Source organism: Prunus persica, chromosome G4 (genome assembly GCF_000346465.2).
Source record: "Prunus persica cultivar Lovell chromosome G4, Prunus_persica_NCBIv2, whole genome shotgun sequence".
NCBI classification, from domain to species: domain Eukaryota; kingdom Viridiplantae; phylum Streptophyta; class Magnoliopsida; order Rosales; family Rosaceae; genus Prunus; species Prunus persica.
Window position 1 is genome coordinate 23,743,878 of NC_034012.1, and position 18,305 is coordinate 23,762,182.

Consider the following 18,305-nt stretch of genomic DNA (forward strand, 5'->3'; position numbering starts at 1 on the left):
TTAAGGAAAATTGTAAATAGCATATAATTACTACATATCATACTTGAAAAAATGTTTTCTATCAAAATTTGACTAAGTATGAAAAATGAACTTTTGAAATACTAATGTTTTCAATGATATTTTTGGCGGTTTATTATCCTTATATCTTAAATAATCAAACACAATTTTTATGAGATTTTAATATAATGTATACATTGACTTATTAAGGTATCAATATTGGTATAAAATGTATCTTATACTGAAACTGGATTTTTATATTTTGATTTGTTGGGAATTTGATTTTCTAGTATTTTTTATTGAATCCAAATGGAGGTACTTTCTTATTTACATTGTAAGTTTAAGTAAATGGAGTAATATAAAAATAAATTAAAGTAAAAAGACAAGACATTTATTTAAATGTTTAGAATAAAAATAAGGCAATATAAGGGGAAACAAAAACCAACAAGTTTTACCCAAAAAAAAAAAAACAAAAAAAAACAAGGAGGCAATGAGCGGGCTTACTTAGGCCTCGACGAGGGCGAGTCGGATGTTTCAAAACCTAAGTCTAAGCCCTACTCAACCTTAGAACAGAACGAACCTAATGGACCTAACCATCGAACCAAATTAAATTTTAACCCATTAAACCTCGGACTACCTACTTCAGCCCACAAACTGCGGCTAAATAATGACCCATATCTGAATAGTAGTGAAATTATGTTGCGAGATATTTGTCCGTTATTTCCAATTTCCCTAATCAACATGAGAGCAACTTCATCCTCATATTTCACTATATTTACGCGGGGATAGAAAAGTCATTTGACAAACATAATAATTATAATAAACACAATCAAATTTAAAAAATCTTTAAGTCGTCATGAGAGTCTCGGGTTTCCCTAAGACACTCCCTTTGTTTTATACAGAAATCATTCACTTGAAAAATGTAACCCAAAAAAAAAGTTTAATTAAACCAAATTCATTGGGTCCCGCCGGAAACAGTGGAAAGAAAATAATGAAAGGAAAATTGGATGAAAATTGAAAAACAAAATTTGGAAAGGGAGAGTCGGGGAAGGAGGAGGTGGAGAGAGAGAGAGAGAGAGAGAGCGCGCGCGAGAGAGCAGAGATATCTATCTGTGTGACTGGTTATTGGTGGTGGAGTGGCAGTGGAAAGCACAGAGCATGGGTGATGGCAGCGCAAGCGGCAACAGAGGCCATAACAACAACCACAACAGCCATAGTGGTCATAGTAATAAGCCCGAGTGGCTGCAACAGTACGATCTGATAGGAAAGATCGGAGAGGGCACGTACGGCCTCGTCTTCCTTGCCAGGACCAAGTCTCCTCCTAACAACCGCGGCAAATCCATCGCCATCAAGAAATTCAAGCAGTCCAAGGACGGGGATGGCGTCTCCCCCACCGCCATCCGCGAAATCATGGTCTTGTTCTTCTTAATTTCCGTGTTGTTTTTGAATTCTAGACGTTAATATTCGAAATTTAAGCAGGGAAATTTGATTAGAAAAAAAAATTGCCTTTTTGGGGCATCAAAGTTTCTTTCCGTTTCTATTTTGTTCTGGCTCCCCTTAAGCCAAGCACCCACTTTTTTTATTTTTGTTTAATTCTCTTAATTTTGAATTTTTCCATTAACGAAAATTTCGAAAGTATTAACAAAAATGAGATATTTTGGATGGTTCAGTTGCTGCGAGAAATATCGCACGAGAATGTGGTGAAGCTTGTGAATGTTCACATCAACCACGCAGACATGTCGCTCTATCTGGCTTTTGATTACGCCGAACATGACCTTTATGTGAGTATATGGTATTTTCCCATTTCTTCTTTGAAAGGCCAAATGTGATTGATTGAGCAAAGCATTATCTGGGTTCTTTACATGGTATTGACAGGAAATTATTAGACACCACAGAGACAAAGTTAGTCATTCCATCAATCAGTACACTATTAAGACATTGCTCTGGCAGCTGCTCAATGGACTGAATTATCTCCACAGGTATATATGGCTTTTATTTTTGTTCTGCTCATGTGTAGTTCAATTGCTGTATCTTACTTGTTGGAATGCTTGTGTGGAACCTTCCTTGCAGTAATTGGATCATTCATCGCGATCTAAAGCCATCTAATATCTTGGTATAATTTTCATTCTCTCATCTCATGTGATGAATACCCCTTTATTGTACAAACTCGCTTTCCCGACAAAAAGTTGCTGCTATGTTACCCAAATTTTTGTTGCTAGGTTATGGGCGATGGAGAGGAACAAGGAGTTGTTAAAATTGCAGATTTTGGACTTGCAAGAATATATCAGGCTCCCCTTAAGTCGCTGTCTGAAAATGGGGTAAGGAAGCATGTTTTTATTAGTTTGTTCTTTAGCTGCCATCGTTTTTTTAAGAGTGTATGTGATGTTCTCTAACTTCTCATGTATTTATATAAAATATTTTCTAATTTATAACAATAAAAAGGCTAAATAGCGGTACCCATAAGGTATACGAAATAACTGAGTTGATACAGGAGCTAAGTTCAAAGTTTCATAAATTAGTCCATTTAAGTAACAAGCACCACCTGATTGAGATTCTTTGTAATTTTCATTTAGATAATGCAATTTGTACATGTATTTTAAGTCTGCATTTTATAGTCATATCCTTACTCTCTTCAAATACATTATCGAAGTCTAAATTGTCATGAATTATGTCTTCTAGATTCCCTAAGTATATTCATTTTGGGTCTTCAATGATGCATGTGCCCTTATAAAAAGCTACTTCATAAGCTTTGGAAAGTAAGTGAACAGTGATAGAAATGAAAGTTGTTTTGATTTCCTGCTTGTGTCTCTGGCGTGAAGTGAGTACCATTTAGAATTCAATCCTATCTAGAGCTTTAATCTTTTTAGTTACTTTTATCATACGAATCTTGGATTCTCTCCACTCCTTTTTGATTCTCCTACTTGAATTATATGCCTTTTGGAACTAATGCATTTGTATCTCCACGACAACCATAACTTCCAAGAGGAAAACAATTTCTATGCAAATTGAAAATCCCTAAAGATTGGCATTTTATTTTTCCATGGAATTGTAATCCTGTGTTTTCTTTATGTGGGATAAGCTACAAAATGTCTCTTGTTGATCCTTTTGCTTGCTTGAAAGGCCGCTTTGGTTGAGACAATAATTGGGTGATATCAAATGTGATTGTATTTGTGACAGTGTGATGCATCTGAGAGCAAGTAAAATGCAAAATTTTTTCAAAGATATTGAGTATTCAGTGGTTAAGCTGCTTTGTTGTTAGATCTCTGTCATTCGTATATTTTTATGTGAATTGTTTCTCATTTTCTTCCATTATTGAATTGTCAGATCTCTTAAATTTTCTGCTTTTTCTTGTTAAATTTTGTGTACTTGGCCAATGCCTTTTGTTATGTTTTTGAGTAACAAACCTTGCCCCCAACCCCTACTTGAACACTATTATCCACTTCCATTGAAACAATAATACTAAGTGTGTACTGTGTTAACTATATTACTTGCAGGTTGTGGTAACCATATGGTACCGTGCACCAGAATTGCTCCTTGGGGCTAAGCACTACACAAGTGCTGTTGGTATCCTTTGACACCAAGTTTTTCATTCTATTTGTAGCAATGTGATTACGGTCATGAGCACATATTCATAGATACATGAGTTTTTTTTTTGGGTTGCTTTTTTGGGTGCAAATAGCTTCCTGCTTTAATTGTAAATCTATGATACTGCTTCAATTTAAAATACTGATTGCATGCGGTGCAAGCAGACAGCAGGCTGGTTTACGAGCATACACGTGCTCATTCGTTGTGGGTTAAATCCTTTGAGAAAACTATTAAGCTTTGTATTTGATTTAGAAACCAATGTTTCCTTAAAATGTAATTTAGATATGTGGGCCGTTGGATGCATCTTTGCCGAGCTTTTGACTTTGAAGCCACTATTTCAAGGGGCAGAAGTCAAAGCTATACCAAATCCTTTCCAGGTTGTGGAACGTTGTGTATAATATGTTCTTTCACAACTATTTTCCTCAACTGTCTTTACATTTTCTTACACTTTTATTACCAGCAGTTTTCATATATTTTTCTGATCCTATTATGTCTTAAAACAAATAATGTCAATTCTGCAGCTTGATCAACTTGACAAGATATTCAAGGTCCTAGGTACTTTGTTTTGTTTTACTTTTTGAGGCCATTTGTCTTTTATATACTCCATGGAGCTAGCTTACATTCCATATATCACATCAGGCCATCCTACACTAGAAAAGTGGCCAACACTTGCAAACCTTCCACACTGGCAACAAGACCTTCAACACATTCAAGGGCATAAGTAGTAAGTTTTCTCATCTGAAGGAATTACTTTTGTCTAATTTCTCCAATGTGTGGTTTCATTTTCGTTTTTCATTTTTTGGTTTTTTTTTCCCCATGAACAAACTAACCAGTTCTTTTTCTCGGTCTATGCTTTTGACAGTGATAATACTGCACTGCATAGTGTAGTTCACCTGTCTCCAAAAAGTCCTGCATATGACCTCCTATCTAAGATGCTTGAGTAAGTGGTGCCTTTTGAATTTACATAAATTTCATTTTGTTATTGTTGAGCAAAATGGGAGAGAATGAGATATGTTAATTACAAGGCTAATTATATCCATAAACGAAAAACTTATAATTCCCATTGTGCCCTTATTTTTCCAATTTGAAACAGAAAAATTAAACTCTCTCTCGCGCTCTCACCATCATTCCCTTTCTTTCCTGTACATCTCTTACCATCGTACCAATCTATGACCATTAGCTATGTCATGGCTACTTTGATGGTCTCTGGCCATGGATATTTATATTTTATTTTCTGTTAAATTTGAACTTATAATTCCCATTGTGCCCTTATTTTTTCAATTTGAAACAGAAAAATTAAACTCTCTCTCTCTCTCTCTCTCTCTCTCTCTCTCTCTCTCTCTCTTGCGTGCTCTCACCATCATTCCCTTTCTTTCCTGTACATCTCTTACCATCGTACCAATCTATGACCATTAGCTATGTCATGGCTACTTTGATGGTCTCTGGCCATGAATATTTATATTTAATTTTCTGTTAAATTTGAAAAAAAATGTAAAAAGAAAACTAACGAGGGTAAAATGGGAATGGTTCGGAATTTTTTTTAATAGTTGTGTAGGTCTGTGATAAGCATAAAATTGCTCTTAGTTAAATCACCCTAGTCATAACCATGAAAATGTTTAAATAGGATGCAACCACAATCACAATCCCTTAATTTAGGATACTAAATCATATCCCTAAACAAACTAAGAAACTAAATTTGGTAGCATCCTAATTATAGCATACCAACAGTTATGGTTAAAAAAAAATGAGATGATAAAGAGCATCTACTGTGGGCAAACCACCTCCTTAGACAAAATTTAGGGAGGAATTGAAAAAACACAACTCCAACCATGCTCTCTATCCACCTTCTAAGATAGGGGAGACCTCTAGGAGCTCCTAAATCTGAGGAGAGAGAAAAAAACTCATAGTGGCTCCCTATAGTTAAATGCTGCTTTACTTTAATACTTTTTAAACTTTTATTTAATGTTGAGAGAGAGAGAGAGAGACTCAGTTAAAAAAATAAAAACATTAATGACTCCCTAAACTATGGAGTATGGTTGGAGTTGAAATTTGATAGAGAGCTCCTAAAATAGTTTTCTAGTGTTTTTAGCTAAATTTTAACTAAAAATTAGGGAGCATGATTGTAGATGCTCTCTAATACAACCTGAATAGTGTTGTAATACAGTGAAGTTGTGGGATAGTTAGACAGACATGGTTTTGTGGTTCCGCATATATGTTGATAATACAAGATTCAAGGATTATAATTATAACAAGCACAAAATAGGCAGGATTTAAAATTGACTAATGTGTGTGGACTGTATTAAGGTTTGTAAGTAATAGTGCCTATACTTTCCCCCAAGGTTCAGAACAACTACCTGTGTACTCTTTTGAGTTCAAAGATGATGACTTACTTGATGCTTGCATTGTGAGAAATCAACGCTCGTACTAATTTTCTCCATGCTTTAATTGAGCATCGGATGTTAGGACAAGAACTTCTGTTTTAGAATAAGGAAGAATTAGGGATATCTTGAGATGAGAAAGCTGGCTGTGATGCATTTGGAAAGGGATTCAAGTGATATGTAAATGTGTATGTTATATGCGTAGTCTGATTTCTACTAATTAGGATATTTACTTTCAGATTTCATAGTTCTTATTAAACAAAGGGGATAACTTTTGAATGACTATTGAAACCCAAAATTTTCCTCAGAAAATCATCTTCAAATTCATCCCGTTATATGTGTAGAGAAGGGGTTGTTTGCCTTGAGATAGAGATCCATGAATAGATTTCAGTATAAGGAGAGGAGTTAAAAGAAACGTTAACTTATTTCTCTCCAGAAAGTAGTCAAGTCCATTTCTACACATCCTATCAGGGCAATGGAGAAAGTAACTGCTCCAAGTTAACTTACAAAGTAAGGCTGCAGACAACACTATCAAATCATAACAAGTGTTTAGCTGGAGACGTTAATGGGACAATCTCTTACATTCACGTAAATACTACGGGATTTGGAAGGGTACTAAAGGAACATCTTTTCCTTGGGATTAAACTGACCAACCATACAAAAATTTGAGGGTGGTTGATCATTTTAATTCCTATATTTTCAATGTGACAGGGTGGTCCATAAACAGAGAGGTGCATAGAGTTGGAAGTTTTGGGGAGATGACTAGTTTTTACTGCATGAAGTCTTTGAAGAAATGTTAGCTAGTAATGATTTAAAATGAATTCAATGGATATAAAATGAGGATACCAAGTCTACTGTCATTCGGTGTGACACATGGGTCAGTCAGTGATGTTCTTCCCAGATTGGAACATATTGTTGGACATGCTTTTCTGTTCATAAGTTGTAAAGGAAAGTAGAAGTAAATTCAATTATTTACATGCTAATTTGGATATGAATTATGAAAAGCAGTTAAGGGGCATTAATTGAGATAAAAGAATTTAAGTGGAATCTTTACTATTGGTTGCCTTTTTCTTGCACTGATTTTTTGGGTCTGGAGTAGGGTTAGAGTGAATGCTTTAGAGAGTTGGAGCTTCTGACACCGATAAATTGCATCTTATTGGTTTCAGTCCAAACTGACCGTTGGAACTTGGATTAAACTTTCTTCTCATTGTCTATCATACATTGCTCATATTTTTCTAAATTCTGAGATTTACAGCTGTCCAATCAAAAAAGTGTTAAAAATTATAGCTTTAAAGTATGCTCAAGTTGTACTTAGTTACAATAGCCTGTGCCTGTAAGGTTTTCCGGTTGTATATTTAGTTCTATTTCATGCAACTAAGTTTTCAGATGTGATAATGCCTTACTTTTGTCATTAGAAAAATATATTGATCGTCTGTTTTTTCCCCAAACGACTGTGTCTGCAGATATGATCCTCGAAAGCGTATAACAGCTGCACAAGCTTTAGAGCATGAGTACAGCTTCTTGTCTCTGATATCTTTTGTATTATGCTTGTTATTCTCTCGCTCCTTTCCTTTCCCTCCTCCCCCTTTGGATGGCATACTTTCTGAGCTTTCTTATTTTGTATATAAGCTGATATATATACGAATGTTTTTATGGTTATTCTCCCTAGATTTTTGCTTACAAATTGTCATAATGGTCGAATAAGAAACATAGACTTAATTAAGCTTATTTTACTTTCAACTACGGAGTCATAAAAAGAACAAGAACATGTAAAATGGGTAGTATTGGTTGGGCTTCTAATAGCAAGTGGTGTTTTGGGGATTCTAATATTTAGTTCATTCCCCAAGCTTAGCAATGGGGTCACTTAGTAAGTTTTATAAAAACGTGAATTATTTTCATAGACAAATTATAGTCTGGGGTACCTGCTGTAAACAAATTATTTGAAGAAACTTACAGTTATGTGCTAAGAATTTTGATACTCTTATACATGAGTTGTCATGAGCAACGGAGTACTGCTTTCTAAAAACCTTATATTTTGTTTCAGGTATTTTCGTATTGAACCTCTACCAGGGCGCAAGTAAGGTTTTCTTCTTCTTTAACTTTTCCTGCCACCCCCCCATGACCCCCACCCCGGGCCTCTTTTATTATTTTATTATTTTTATTATTTATTATTTTTATTATTTATTATTTATTATTTATTTAATATAAAATTTTAATTTTTATACCTTGGATCTTGTCCCTTGTGATATGCTCACCATTTTGAGTCTCTTTATTTTACAATTCTTTGACAACATTTTCATGAATACCAAAGAAGAATAAAGAGAAAAAAGATTGAAAAGGAGAACTTGTATTAGATGCTATTGTATATTCCGCCCATGTTCCCTATTTTGACCAGGTATTTGTGATATCAATGATCAGTGCATTGGTGCCCACCCAAGGAGAGAAAGTAGTAAATTATCCTACTCGTCCAGTAGACACAACCACAGATTTTGAAGGGACAACTAGCATTCAACCTTCACAACCGGTATGCTTACATGGTTTTACAACTAAATGGGTAGAGTCTTCTGTTCTAAAGCTGCAGTTGTTTAAGAGAAGGCCTAGTAATATTCAATGCTTTTTGCCAAAATTTAGTTGGAATTTGAGACAAATGGGAGTGAAAGGCAGAATTAAAAAATGTAATGGAGGGCTACTCAATTGTGTAGTCTACTGATTCAGGAGTGTCATATATATTTTAAAATGATTTACTCTTGAAAGAATTTTAATCATGGATATTAATTTCAATGTGTTGGATGTAGAACAAGAAAATATGATGGTGTTGCTATTCTGTAAATTACAGTGGATAATATATTGTTTAGAATGCCGAATCAGCACATTTATTTTTGTTAGATGCATAAACTTAAAGTGGTCACCTTTTCCTCTTGTGACTTGCGAAATACAAATCTTCTGTTAAGAAGATATGGATTAGAAAATTAAATTGATGGGTTTAGATATATTTTATAAAAACAGATGCATGGAAACCAGTTTCATTGGTTTTTCAAGGTCTAATTGGTTAAGTGATTGTCTATGAATTTTTTTTTTAATATATAATTTTTTAATTTAATATTCTGATGTTTCTTACCTTATGCTTCATTAACAAATGGACATAATTTTGTTTCTTTACATAAATGAGTGTTGCTTAAGTTGATGTGCTTGTTGAAGGGAGATGCTTTTAGTTTAGTTCAATGTCTGTATGCCAGAACTTGGAACCTTTGTATATTCATATTCTCTTTCAGTTGCTGGTCGGCTGCCAACTTGTCATTATTTTATTGAATTTGGTGGGACATGTATCGATATTAAATTTTAACACGCATATTGTTGCCATCTTGATATCTACATTACAATTAATTGTACCACATTTTCTTTCCTCCCTTTCCTTTGATTTAATTGTTATTGAGAAGACAGAGATTCACAATAGAATTTTATTCAACTATTGATCTGCTATAAATTACGTCCTTGCATTGAACAAATTCGTACTTTTGAGTCATTTACTACATATTATGAGTGTACTGCATAAAAAATAACATGTTTTAATATAGAGAACATGGGAAGTCTCGCATTTCAAGCTTTATACTCTAGGGGATGTGTGCATGCTCATCTGATTATCTGGACCAGGTATCGTCTGGAAATGCAGTATCTGGAAGCATGTCAGGTGCTCATGTAGGGATGAACAGATCCATGCCCAGGCCGATGCTTAACATGCAACGAATGCAGCCTCAGGGTATGACTGCTTATAACCTTGCATCTCAGGCAGGGATGGGTGGTGGAATGAATCCCGGTGGCATTCCAATGCAGCGTGGTGTATCCCAGGCCCATCACCAACAACAGGTATATTGCGATGAGTCCTAAATTGTTTCAATGTAGAAGTGTTGCTTCTTTCGCTTGATACATGTTGATATTATTTTTGTTTCTTTTTTCAATTACAGTTGAGAAGGAAAGATACTGGGATGGGGATGGGATACCCTCCACAGCAGAAATCCAGACGTTTCTGAGGAATACTGCAGCTAGTTCTTTAGTTGCAATGGCTGTTCTGAAATTCATGAAGGTTAGTGTTTGTTTGGATGCTTTGCGTGAATAATAGAATGACTAGTCGAAGACACTTTAATATGTTAAGCATTTAGGCTCTGTCATTTTGGATAATTTATTTGTGCATGAGGTTATGGTGGAAGTGATAGATAGCTTAAGTTCAATCTTATAAATATCTGAACTTATTACAACCGGAAAAAGAAAAAAAAAAAAAAACTGAACTTTCAAGCTATGACATTTCACAACCTATATATTAGACTATCTGCCCCTTACCTAAAATCCTTCTTATCTTATTCTTGCATTTCAAGTCTTCCGAAATATGAAGATTGAGGACAACAAAGTAGTTCTTATTCTGTCTGAACTGGAATGCTGTAGCGGAAATTTTGGTTCTTCTTGGACTACTGGTTACTGCAGTGGGATGAAAATTTCAGTTACTGCAATCTAACAGGGGCTCGTGTAGACGTGTACAGTTATGACTTGATTTCTGTACAAGTTTGTTGTGAACCAAGCAGAAAGTTAGCTAGACAGCATTGTATGGCTGCCACATTGCTGAGTTACTTCTAAGTATTTATGCATCCTCACTAATAGAGAAAACAGGAGAAGGATGGTAGGAGAGTATAGGAAGGAACGCATTTGTTTGGATTAGACCCCCATTAACTAGGACTCCTGTTACATATATGTATCTTAAGAAGAATAGTGTTATTTAGAGAAAAAAATTGTATTGTTTTCTTCTAATTAACGTTATTTTTTATCAATTAATAAATTTCTTACTTTCAGTGATCCGTATGCATGCCTTGAGCAGCTGGCCTCAAATTATTTCACCACCCTATTCAAATCAAAAAATGACATTCTAGCTTTGGCCGGTATCTAAGACTGACATTCAGATTGATTTTCAGGTTATTAAGTAGTAATAATCAAAGATTAGAATGAAGAAGATTAGATTTGATAATAAAATTACAAAAAAAATTTGTTTCTTTTTGGTGAGTGAAAAATTCTTCTAGGGCCTGAAATAGCAAAATTTTGAACGAGGGCAATAAAAGTTTGGTGGTTTCATCGTTTTATGATCAACAAAAAAAAAGACAAAAGAAACGCGTACTTGATGTAGCTTGTAACTAAGGAGAGAGACTTCCATGAAATGGTGATGGCACTATGTTGCTATCCGGGACAATAACGCTATGGTAAGCGTGGTAACTAAGTTTTTCTCATAGCTGAGAGGCGCCCAGTCAAGATTGCCACTATATGTGATATTGTGAGCTCTAAACCCTCTGCCTCTCCAATTTTTCTTCCACCCAAGTCTCCCTCCAAGTTCAAGACCAACACCCTCCCCATCAACTTAATGAGCTCTCCAACCCTAAACCCCTAACCCCAAAATTACAGTTCTGAAACTGAAACTGCATTTGTCATCAAAATATCACTAATGCTAACTTAAGGCTGACGACCTGCCACATGTGAGTACTAAGATGTCTCGTTTCAGCCCTTGTTAATTTATAAAAGAAAAAGATTTTTTTATTTTTAAAAAAGGGTGTAAAGGAGCTTTAAGAAGGCAGAGCCACATACATCCTAAATGATGTGATGTTCACTTCTTATTACAGTAAATGCGTTTTGGTACTTTCATTCTCTGTACAGTTATGAACTATTGGAATCTAAACAATCAAATTCTGAAGCCTTGCATATCCATTTGAGCCATGGATTCCAACTGCTTGGAAATTGACACAAAGGGAGAGTGCGGCCCTTATGTGTGTTGCGTTTAATGTCACTCGTAGCTTGGTGAAAAATAAAATAAAATAATGTAAAGTCTAAAAAAAACGATATAATTTCAACTCATCCATTGTGGAGGGAGGAGCTAAAGTATAGACCCAAATTTTTCACGACTGGAATGAGTTAGATTTCAATTTCCAAACTTTGTGCATGCATTTTGGCATTATTTTCATGTATAACCAATAATTTTCTATATAATTGGTTATGGTAATTAATCCTTAAGACCCTGCGTGATTTTAACTCAACCTATTGCCAATTTAGTCAAGGGGTATAAGTAATGATGGGTATTGAAGTCAAACAACAAAGCATCATAACACAAAATGAACAAGATGAATACAACCCAAACTTGTAAATATCCTGTAGCACAAAGGAAAATGAAAACGAAGACTTGTCAGGTGGCACTGTTGGGGGTCTAATTGCAGTCACATGGAAACTGGGTTTCAACAAACTCCTGTTCATTGATAAATAAACAAAGTTAGATGCAGTTGTAGAATGATCTCCAAATCACTTACAAACAGATAGAGAGGGAAACAAAACTGGCTGGATTGCAGAGCCTTCTCTTCTTCGCTCCCTACAATAGAGATATTATGGGACGATTTATGAGGATTCCAGTGAGAACAAGGAAGTCTTGCACCCGATTCCAAATTTCCCTTCTACACCATGTTTCCTTTCTAAGCATTTACAATATCTAAGCGGAAAGATAGCATGAATACTTGCCTGCATGCTATGAATCCACCATGGCAACCCGCAGCCTTGCTCAAAGTCCCAACACAAATGTCAACATCTCTTTCACAATTGTACTGCCCAGCCACTCCGCCACCATTTTTGCAACAAACAAATGTTCCACAAACAAATGTTACATGAGCCTGAGTCAAAGAGAATATTTTCTTTTTGAAAATACCTATAGGATGGCTTAAAACACTAAAAGAGTAAAGTATGCGTTTTGAGTAGTCAAGAGTAATACAGTAATATATAAAAACACGCCAAAGGGATTGATACGATGTATCAATCTTCTACAGTACAGAACATATAAACAAATAAAAACACAGAAGTTATTTTACGTGGTAAAATCCCACCTCTGGAGAAAATCCACGGGGCTTGATAGTTCAAGGAAAATCCACTATAGAACGATGACTACAAGAAGTATACAAACTTGTCATAGACACTCTAGACAACGTGTTGAAATGAAAAAAATTCATTGACAGCAAATTAAATATTGGCCCAAGTTTAAAGAAGTTGGGCTCATAGCTAAAATGGTTTTGTGGACTTGTTGCTAAATTGTTCTAGGCCCAAATGAATTAATATTAATATTTTTACAAAGAAAATATTAACGTGCTGAAAGCAGTATCAGAACATGTACGTTGAGGGGGTGACTGTAATGGGAAGTTACTCCCACCCACACAGTACGTGAGGCCATAACTGGCTCCACTCTGTCAGTTCCTCTAAGTCTATAAAAAGGGGCTAAAGGAGGCAAAGAACACAGAAGAGAAAAAGCACCAAACTGCTGCAGAAATACACAGAAGAAAAAAAGAAACACCGAACTGCTGCAGAAATCCAAAGAATATAAGCAAGCAAAAGAGATACGAAGCTCTGTCACAATACCACTGAGAAGGTATAAACAAATTCATTTAAGTATCCTTTATGAACAACTGACTTGCAGGTAAAAAAATATGTATGTGAGGCCATTGTACAGAAGCCTGAACTTCCTCCATGTTTGATATCAAGAAATGTATCATATCAACAGAGACCTCAGCAGGGGAAAAATGTGAACAAATCCTCCCAAATTGGCAATAATTATGCTACTTACACAAAGAGAGCTCTCACAAGGACCTCTCTGTTGTGAATTACAGATGGGCTTCTACAAGAACCCCACTGTACAAGTGCTGTGAACATGTGGTACTCAGAGAAGACCTTGCGAGTGTTCTTGAGTACCAAAAACAGAAAATATCAACGGTTCAGACGCTTTGTTACATGCTCAACCCACCTTCAGCAGAGCAAAATTCCAAATCTGTAGATTGGAGAAAGAACAGGTAGCAAAACGTGCTGCAAATGGAGAAAATCAATAACTCTATTTTAGTCTCACCCATTGGCATAAACAGAAGAAAATATATTAAAGGAGATGTAGAAATTACTGAGTGCCAGAAAGCTTACAAAAACTGATGATTCACACCCACGTTCTGTGCTTCAAAATTTGCCAACAAAGAAAAAATCCCCAGCCAGATAGCCCAAGAAAATTATTAAGCCAGCACTCCTCTGTAGCAAATTGCAAACATCATAAAAGCTTCTCACTTTGTTGCTGGCAAAACATGAAGCAACTAAGACAAAGCAAAGCCAGCACCTCAATTGGCAGTATGATGGCCCTCTCAAATGATGTGAGTCTGCAAAGGGAAATATGCAAAGCCTTAGAAATTCCAATCAAATTGGAAAGAAAAGAAGGCACAAAGCATCAGCAAGCAAAAAAAACAGCCAAAAAAAAAAAAATGGCTCACCAAGAAGCCTCCTGTGTTGCGGCTGTTGAAGAACCCAAAAGCAACATAAGCCAAGAACAAAGAAAGCCTTCCTGTCAAGTCAATACAAAACCAAAGATGAGAATTTTTTTAATTATCCGAAGGACTCTAAACACATAATGGGTGAAGACCAAACCCATTTTGGTGGAAGTCTGCCACAAGTACATAGGAAACAACAAAAAGCCAAAAAAAAGGTCAAGCATGGATTCGTGGCTTTACTTTGAGATTAAAAAGTGGGAGAAGCTTCAGCTATGAAGTTGGTACTGCCAAACTCAGCAAAATACACAAATAGCTCTTTGGCTTGTGCATGTTGTGTTAGGCAAAGAAACCCAATTCGTGTTGCACATAAGGAAAAGAAAGAAGAATGGCGTACAGGACCTACTCTAAAATAAAAGAGGGTTGAGGTTATGTTATTGTGTCAGAACAAAAAAATACAGAGTTGGGAAGGCCAAGGAGAGACCAGCAAAAGCAAGGAAGATGAAAAGAAACAAAAAGAAAATTGCCTTCTTGTCAGACCAAAAATGCACAAGTAAGCAGCACAAGTCACCAAGACAAATAGCCACACAAAAAGCCGCCTCCTCCAAAGTTGAGGCTCCAAAGCCTTCTCTTCAAGCCAGAGCAATTGAAAGCCAAGCAACAAGAGTTTAGGAAAGAAGGAAAAAGACAAAAAGAAGAAAAGTAGCAAATAAAGAATAATAAGCTCTGTACTTCTTTTTGGTTCAAAAGCTCTATATTTCTTTTGACAAACAGACGACGCCTTTCAAGTTTCCCAACTTTAAACTAATAATTTAATAGGCTATAAGGTCTAACTCTGATAGAAAGGAGCAAAGGAAAGGACCAACCTTGTTTTGATATCGCTTTGGTTTTGGCGTTTCAAACTCAAAGCTCTGAAGTGATTATGGCTAGCGGGTAGCTGAAGAGATATAGAAATTGGTCCAGTTTGAGTTTAATTTGAACTACTCCGGATAAAGATGGGAGTAACTCAGTTTGAATTGATCTCTACTACTCCAAATAGATATCGGTTTTGGTTTCACTTGGCAGCTAGCTCTCAAAGCCTCTTTGACGTGGGCTTTTTGTTTATGGGCCAACTAATGGAAATGTCAAGACCTGAAAACAAATTGATGGGTTGACAAAACAAATTACCCATTAACTCTCAAAAGCCCAAAATATTTTATAGGTGGTCCAAATAAATTATATGGTTCATGGATTAATCATTAAAAACCATATGTGAGTAAATTAATGGGCTCTTTAAAATGCCTTTTAATTTTCTTTGGACATTAACAATAAAGATGGTACAAAACCATTCCAAATTTTCTCATGGGTCATCTACCCTGCAAATTTCAATGAGATCAAATTCAAATCTCTTAAATATACAAATTCTTTCCAAGGGTCATTTATTCTTTGAAAGTCCAACCAAATTTTCTGAACTACATCCGGTTTGATTCCGCCAAGGATACGTAGGCATTTTGAAAATTCAATCCAGATACGACCGCAAGCCCAAACAGAATCCCTGGTGTCCTTAACCAAATTCACCCCAAACACTTTTCCAACCACAAAATCAAATTGAATCCCTAGTCCAACCACATTCATCCAAATTCCATAAAGTATTTCTCATACCACAAATTCTTTCAAAGGGTCATTCATTCCTTGAAAGTCCAATCAAATTATGTGAGAACTACAAAAGGCTTGATCCCCAAAATGGGGTATGTAGGCAATCTAGGGTTCCCTGGATGTAGCCGTAACATCAAGTAAATTCCATTATTTATTTCATTATTTATATTGGAATCAAAGGGTTTTCTCTTTCCAAAGAGATTATAATTAAGAGATATTTTTATCTTGAATGGGTCGTACTCAATTAAACAATAAAAACTCTTATTTGTAAATAAGAGTGAGATTATGTTGGGTGAATTTTTAATTACTTTATTACACTTTTTATCAAACACAACGTACCAACTTCTTCATAACTCAACTTCTCGCGGGATTTCTCCTTCTCTCCTTATGTTGAATCCGATTCTTGACGCGATCGATCCAAACTCACCGGAGGTATGAGAACCTTGTAACTTATGCAAATGAATGCAAATAAATGCAAGGACAAATCACCAAGATAATCTTACTATTGATGATTTATCTTTATGAACAATAAAGCTTGGCAACTTTCTTTTGTGTATATGAAAACTCAAGAAATACTCTAGTCGTTGAAAGTTGTTGTAAAAGAATGAAACCAAGCCTTGCTTTTATAATGGTTTTCAAAACTGAAAACAAGATCAATTAGTTCCTAATCAACAGATTAATTTTCCAAAATCAAACTAATTGATTTCAAATCAAAGAAGACTTTTAATATTCAAAACTGGAAAGCAAAGTATAAAATAAATCAATCTTTCTTAAAATAAAAAGTTTTCTTAATCATAATCTTAATCAGATTGTGAGTTTAAAATAATACTTAAAATACCACAATCAGGATGCATGATTGAATGAAGAATTTACCTTAGTGATCGTTGGTTGACATATAAGCCTTCAGAGCATATCTTGGAATTTTGACAACCACCATCACAACTAATTTACCATCTATACTTAGTCTAAGTTGTCTCTAGGAAATGCCAATCACAAAATCAATACTAACAACCTCCCCCTTTGGCATTTCCTAGACAAAATACCTATTACAACTCATAATAAATTGCATGGATTTAACAACTGAAATCCTACTCTAAACTCCAAGCTCTGAATCCTTGCACATTATGAAACAACAAAACCAGTGAAGCATGTGGGAGAAGAAATGTAATTCAAAACAAAATTACAACATCACTCCCCCTTAATTCTATAGCGCAATCTCTCCCCCTTCTTATCATAATTGCACACAATCATCTCTCCCCTTTTTTGTCAGGAAATCCAAAGGATAAGGAAAGAACATAAGGGAGCATATATAATAGCACATATAATAGGAAAACAAATCAGTGTAGAGATTAACCAATGAAGTATTTAAGGTGCTTTATCTTGTTGTGGTTGTGGGTTGCTCAACATGTATGGTTACTTGAAAGCACTACTAAGGAAGGCACTTTTGATGTCCATTTGGCTTGACAAGTGACAATGAGCAGTAGCCTCACCCATTCTAGATGTGCAATGGGTGTAATAGTCTCATCTTTCATAGCCAAGATCCATTTATCATCTACAAGAACATCATAGACATTTTTAGGTTGAATCATGGAAAAATAATACAAGAGACTTACCTCTTTATATACGTGTCTGTTAGGCTTCATTTGGTCATACACATTCCAATTATATCAAAAGAGATAGGCTCGTGAATTTGTACTTCCAAGTTTGAAAGTGATACAATTGATAACAATATAGACGTCTTGAGGAATGGTTTACAAGACTTCTTTGTCTTTCAAAATCTAGCTGCACACTTGTGTAATTGAACAATAATTCTCCCCCTAAATATATGCCAAAAATGAAACACAATGATAGCACTCAATAAAAAAGAGATGGAAAATAAGAGGCATATATGTGTGGAAGTAAGAAGTCCCAATAGCAAGCACCAATCTAACAGATGACAAGAGAGCGACAAGAGTAGGTGTTTCATTATATTCCAGCCCTTCAACTTGAGAGTATTCTTGATTTTAATCCTCAGATTCAATGTCTAAAGCTTTCTTCTCCTCCATTATCGAGCATAGGGAGATATGATGTGAAGACTGGGATGAGCAACGGGAAGAAAAATATGGATACACATGGAAACAAGAAGCATAAAATGATACCACATGGGAAAAACAATAAAGCCACAAAAAAAATATATTAATAAATAATAAGCAGTGCTTTAGAAAAGAGAACGAAACCACAAAGACATCAATTAAAATACATAGAATCACCAATTACTATGCTTAATAAGACCCCACGACTCCTCCTTCATTCATGCCAAAAATGAATTCATGGGTACGTGCCAACACTATGCATATGGATAGACAAGCAAAGCCAATACCAATATCTGTTTAGAAGCATTTGAAGGAAAGCCTTTCAGGATCTAAGG

At 35.4% G+C, this 18,305-nt stretch overlaps 1 protein-coding gene and 1 long non-coding RNA gene across 6 annotated transcripts; one reads left to right on the plus strand and one right to left on the minus strand.

The window, feature by feature from the left end:
- Nucleotides 895–10,804, plus strand: LOC18780235 (cyclin-dependent kinase E-1). Its single transcript, XM_007212020.2, has 16 exons — nt 895–1,410; nt 1,668–1,778; nt 1,873–1,976; nt 2,068–2,110; nt 2,217–2,315; nt 3,492–3,561; nt 3,865–3,959; nt 4,104–4,137; nt 4,222–4,306; nt 4,445–4,522; nt 7,424–7,471; nt 8,005–8,037; nt 8,379–8,484; nt 9,612–9,824; nt 9,923–10,041; nt 10,331–10,804. Exons 1-15 carry the CDS (start codon nt 1,156–1,158, stop codon nt 9,986–9,988), a joined length of 1,440 nt encoding a protein of 479 aa, XP_007212082.1. The 5' UTR covers nt 895–1,155; the 3' UTR covers nt 9,989–10,041; nt 10,331–10,804.
- LOC109948853 lies at nt 12,036–15,211 on the minus strand. 5 transcript variants are annotated; one of them, XR_002271316.1, is made up of 6 exons: nt 15,130–15,211; nt 14,270–14,340; nt 13,932–14,158; nt 13,765–13,823; nt 12,318–12,646; nt 12,036–12,231 (listed from the first exon to the last, which is right to left on the minus strand). It is a non-coding gene; the product is annotated as an uncharacterized LOC109948853 (long non-coding RNA). The 5 variants fall into 5 exon arrangements; XR_002271315.1 differs by having other exon boundaries at nt 12,036–12,646; XR_002271313.1 differs by lacking the exons at nt 12,036–12,231; nt 12,318–12,646 and adding an exon at nt 14,507–14,888 and having other exon boundaries at nt 12,653–13,823; nt 15,130–15,184.

Bases quoted from the DNA above. Each gene is read 5' to 3' on its own strand.
- LOC18780235 (XM_007212020.2), top strand. From the start codon at position 1,156: ATGGGTGATGGCAGCGCAAGCGGCAACAGAGGCCATAACAACAACCAC. The intron at 2,316-3,491 runs GTAAGGAAGCAT...TATTACTTGCAG, and splicing joins AGTCGCTGTCTGAAAATGGG to GTTGTGGTAACCATATGGTA. The intron at 3,562-3,864 runs GTATCCTTTGAC...AATGTAATTTAG, and splicing joins GCACTACACAAGTGCTGTTG to ATATGTGGGCCGTTGGATGC.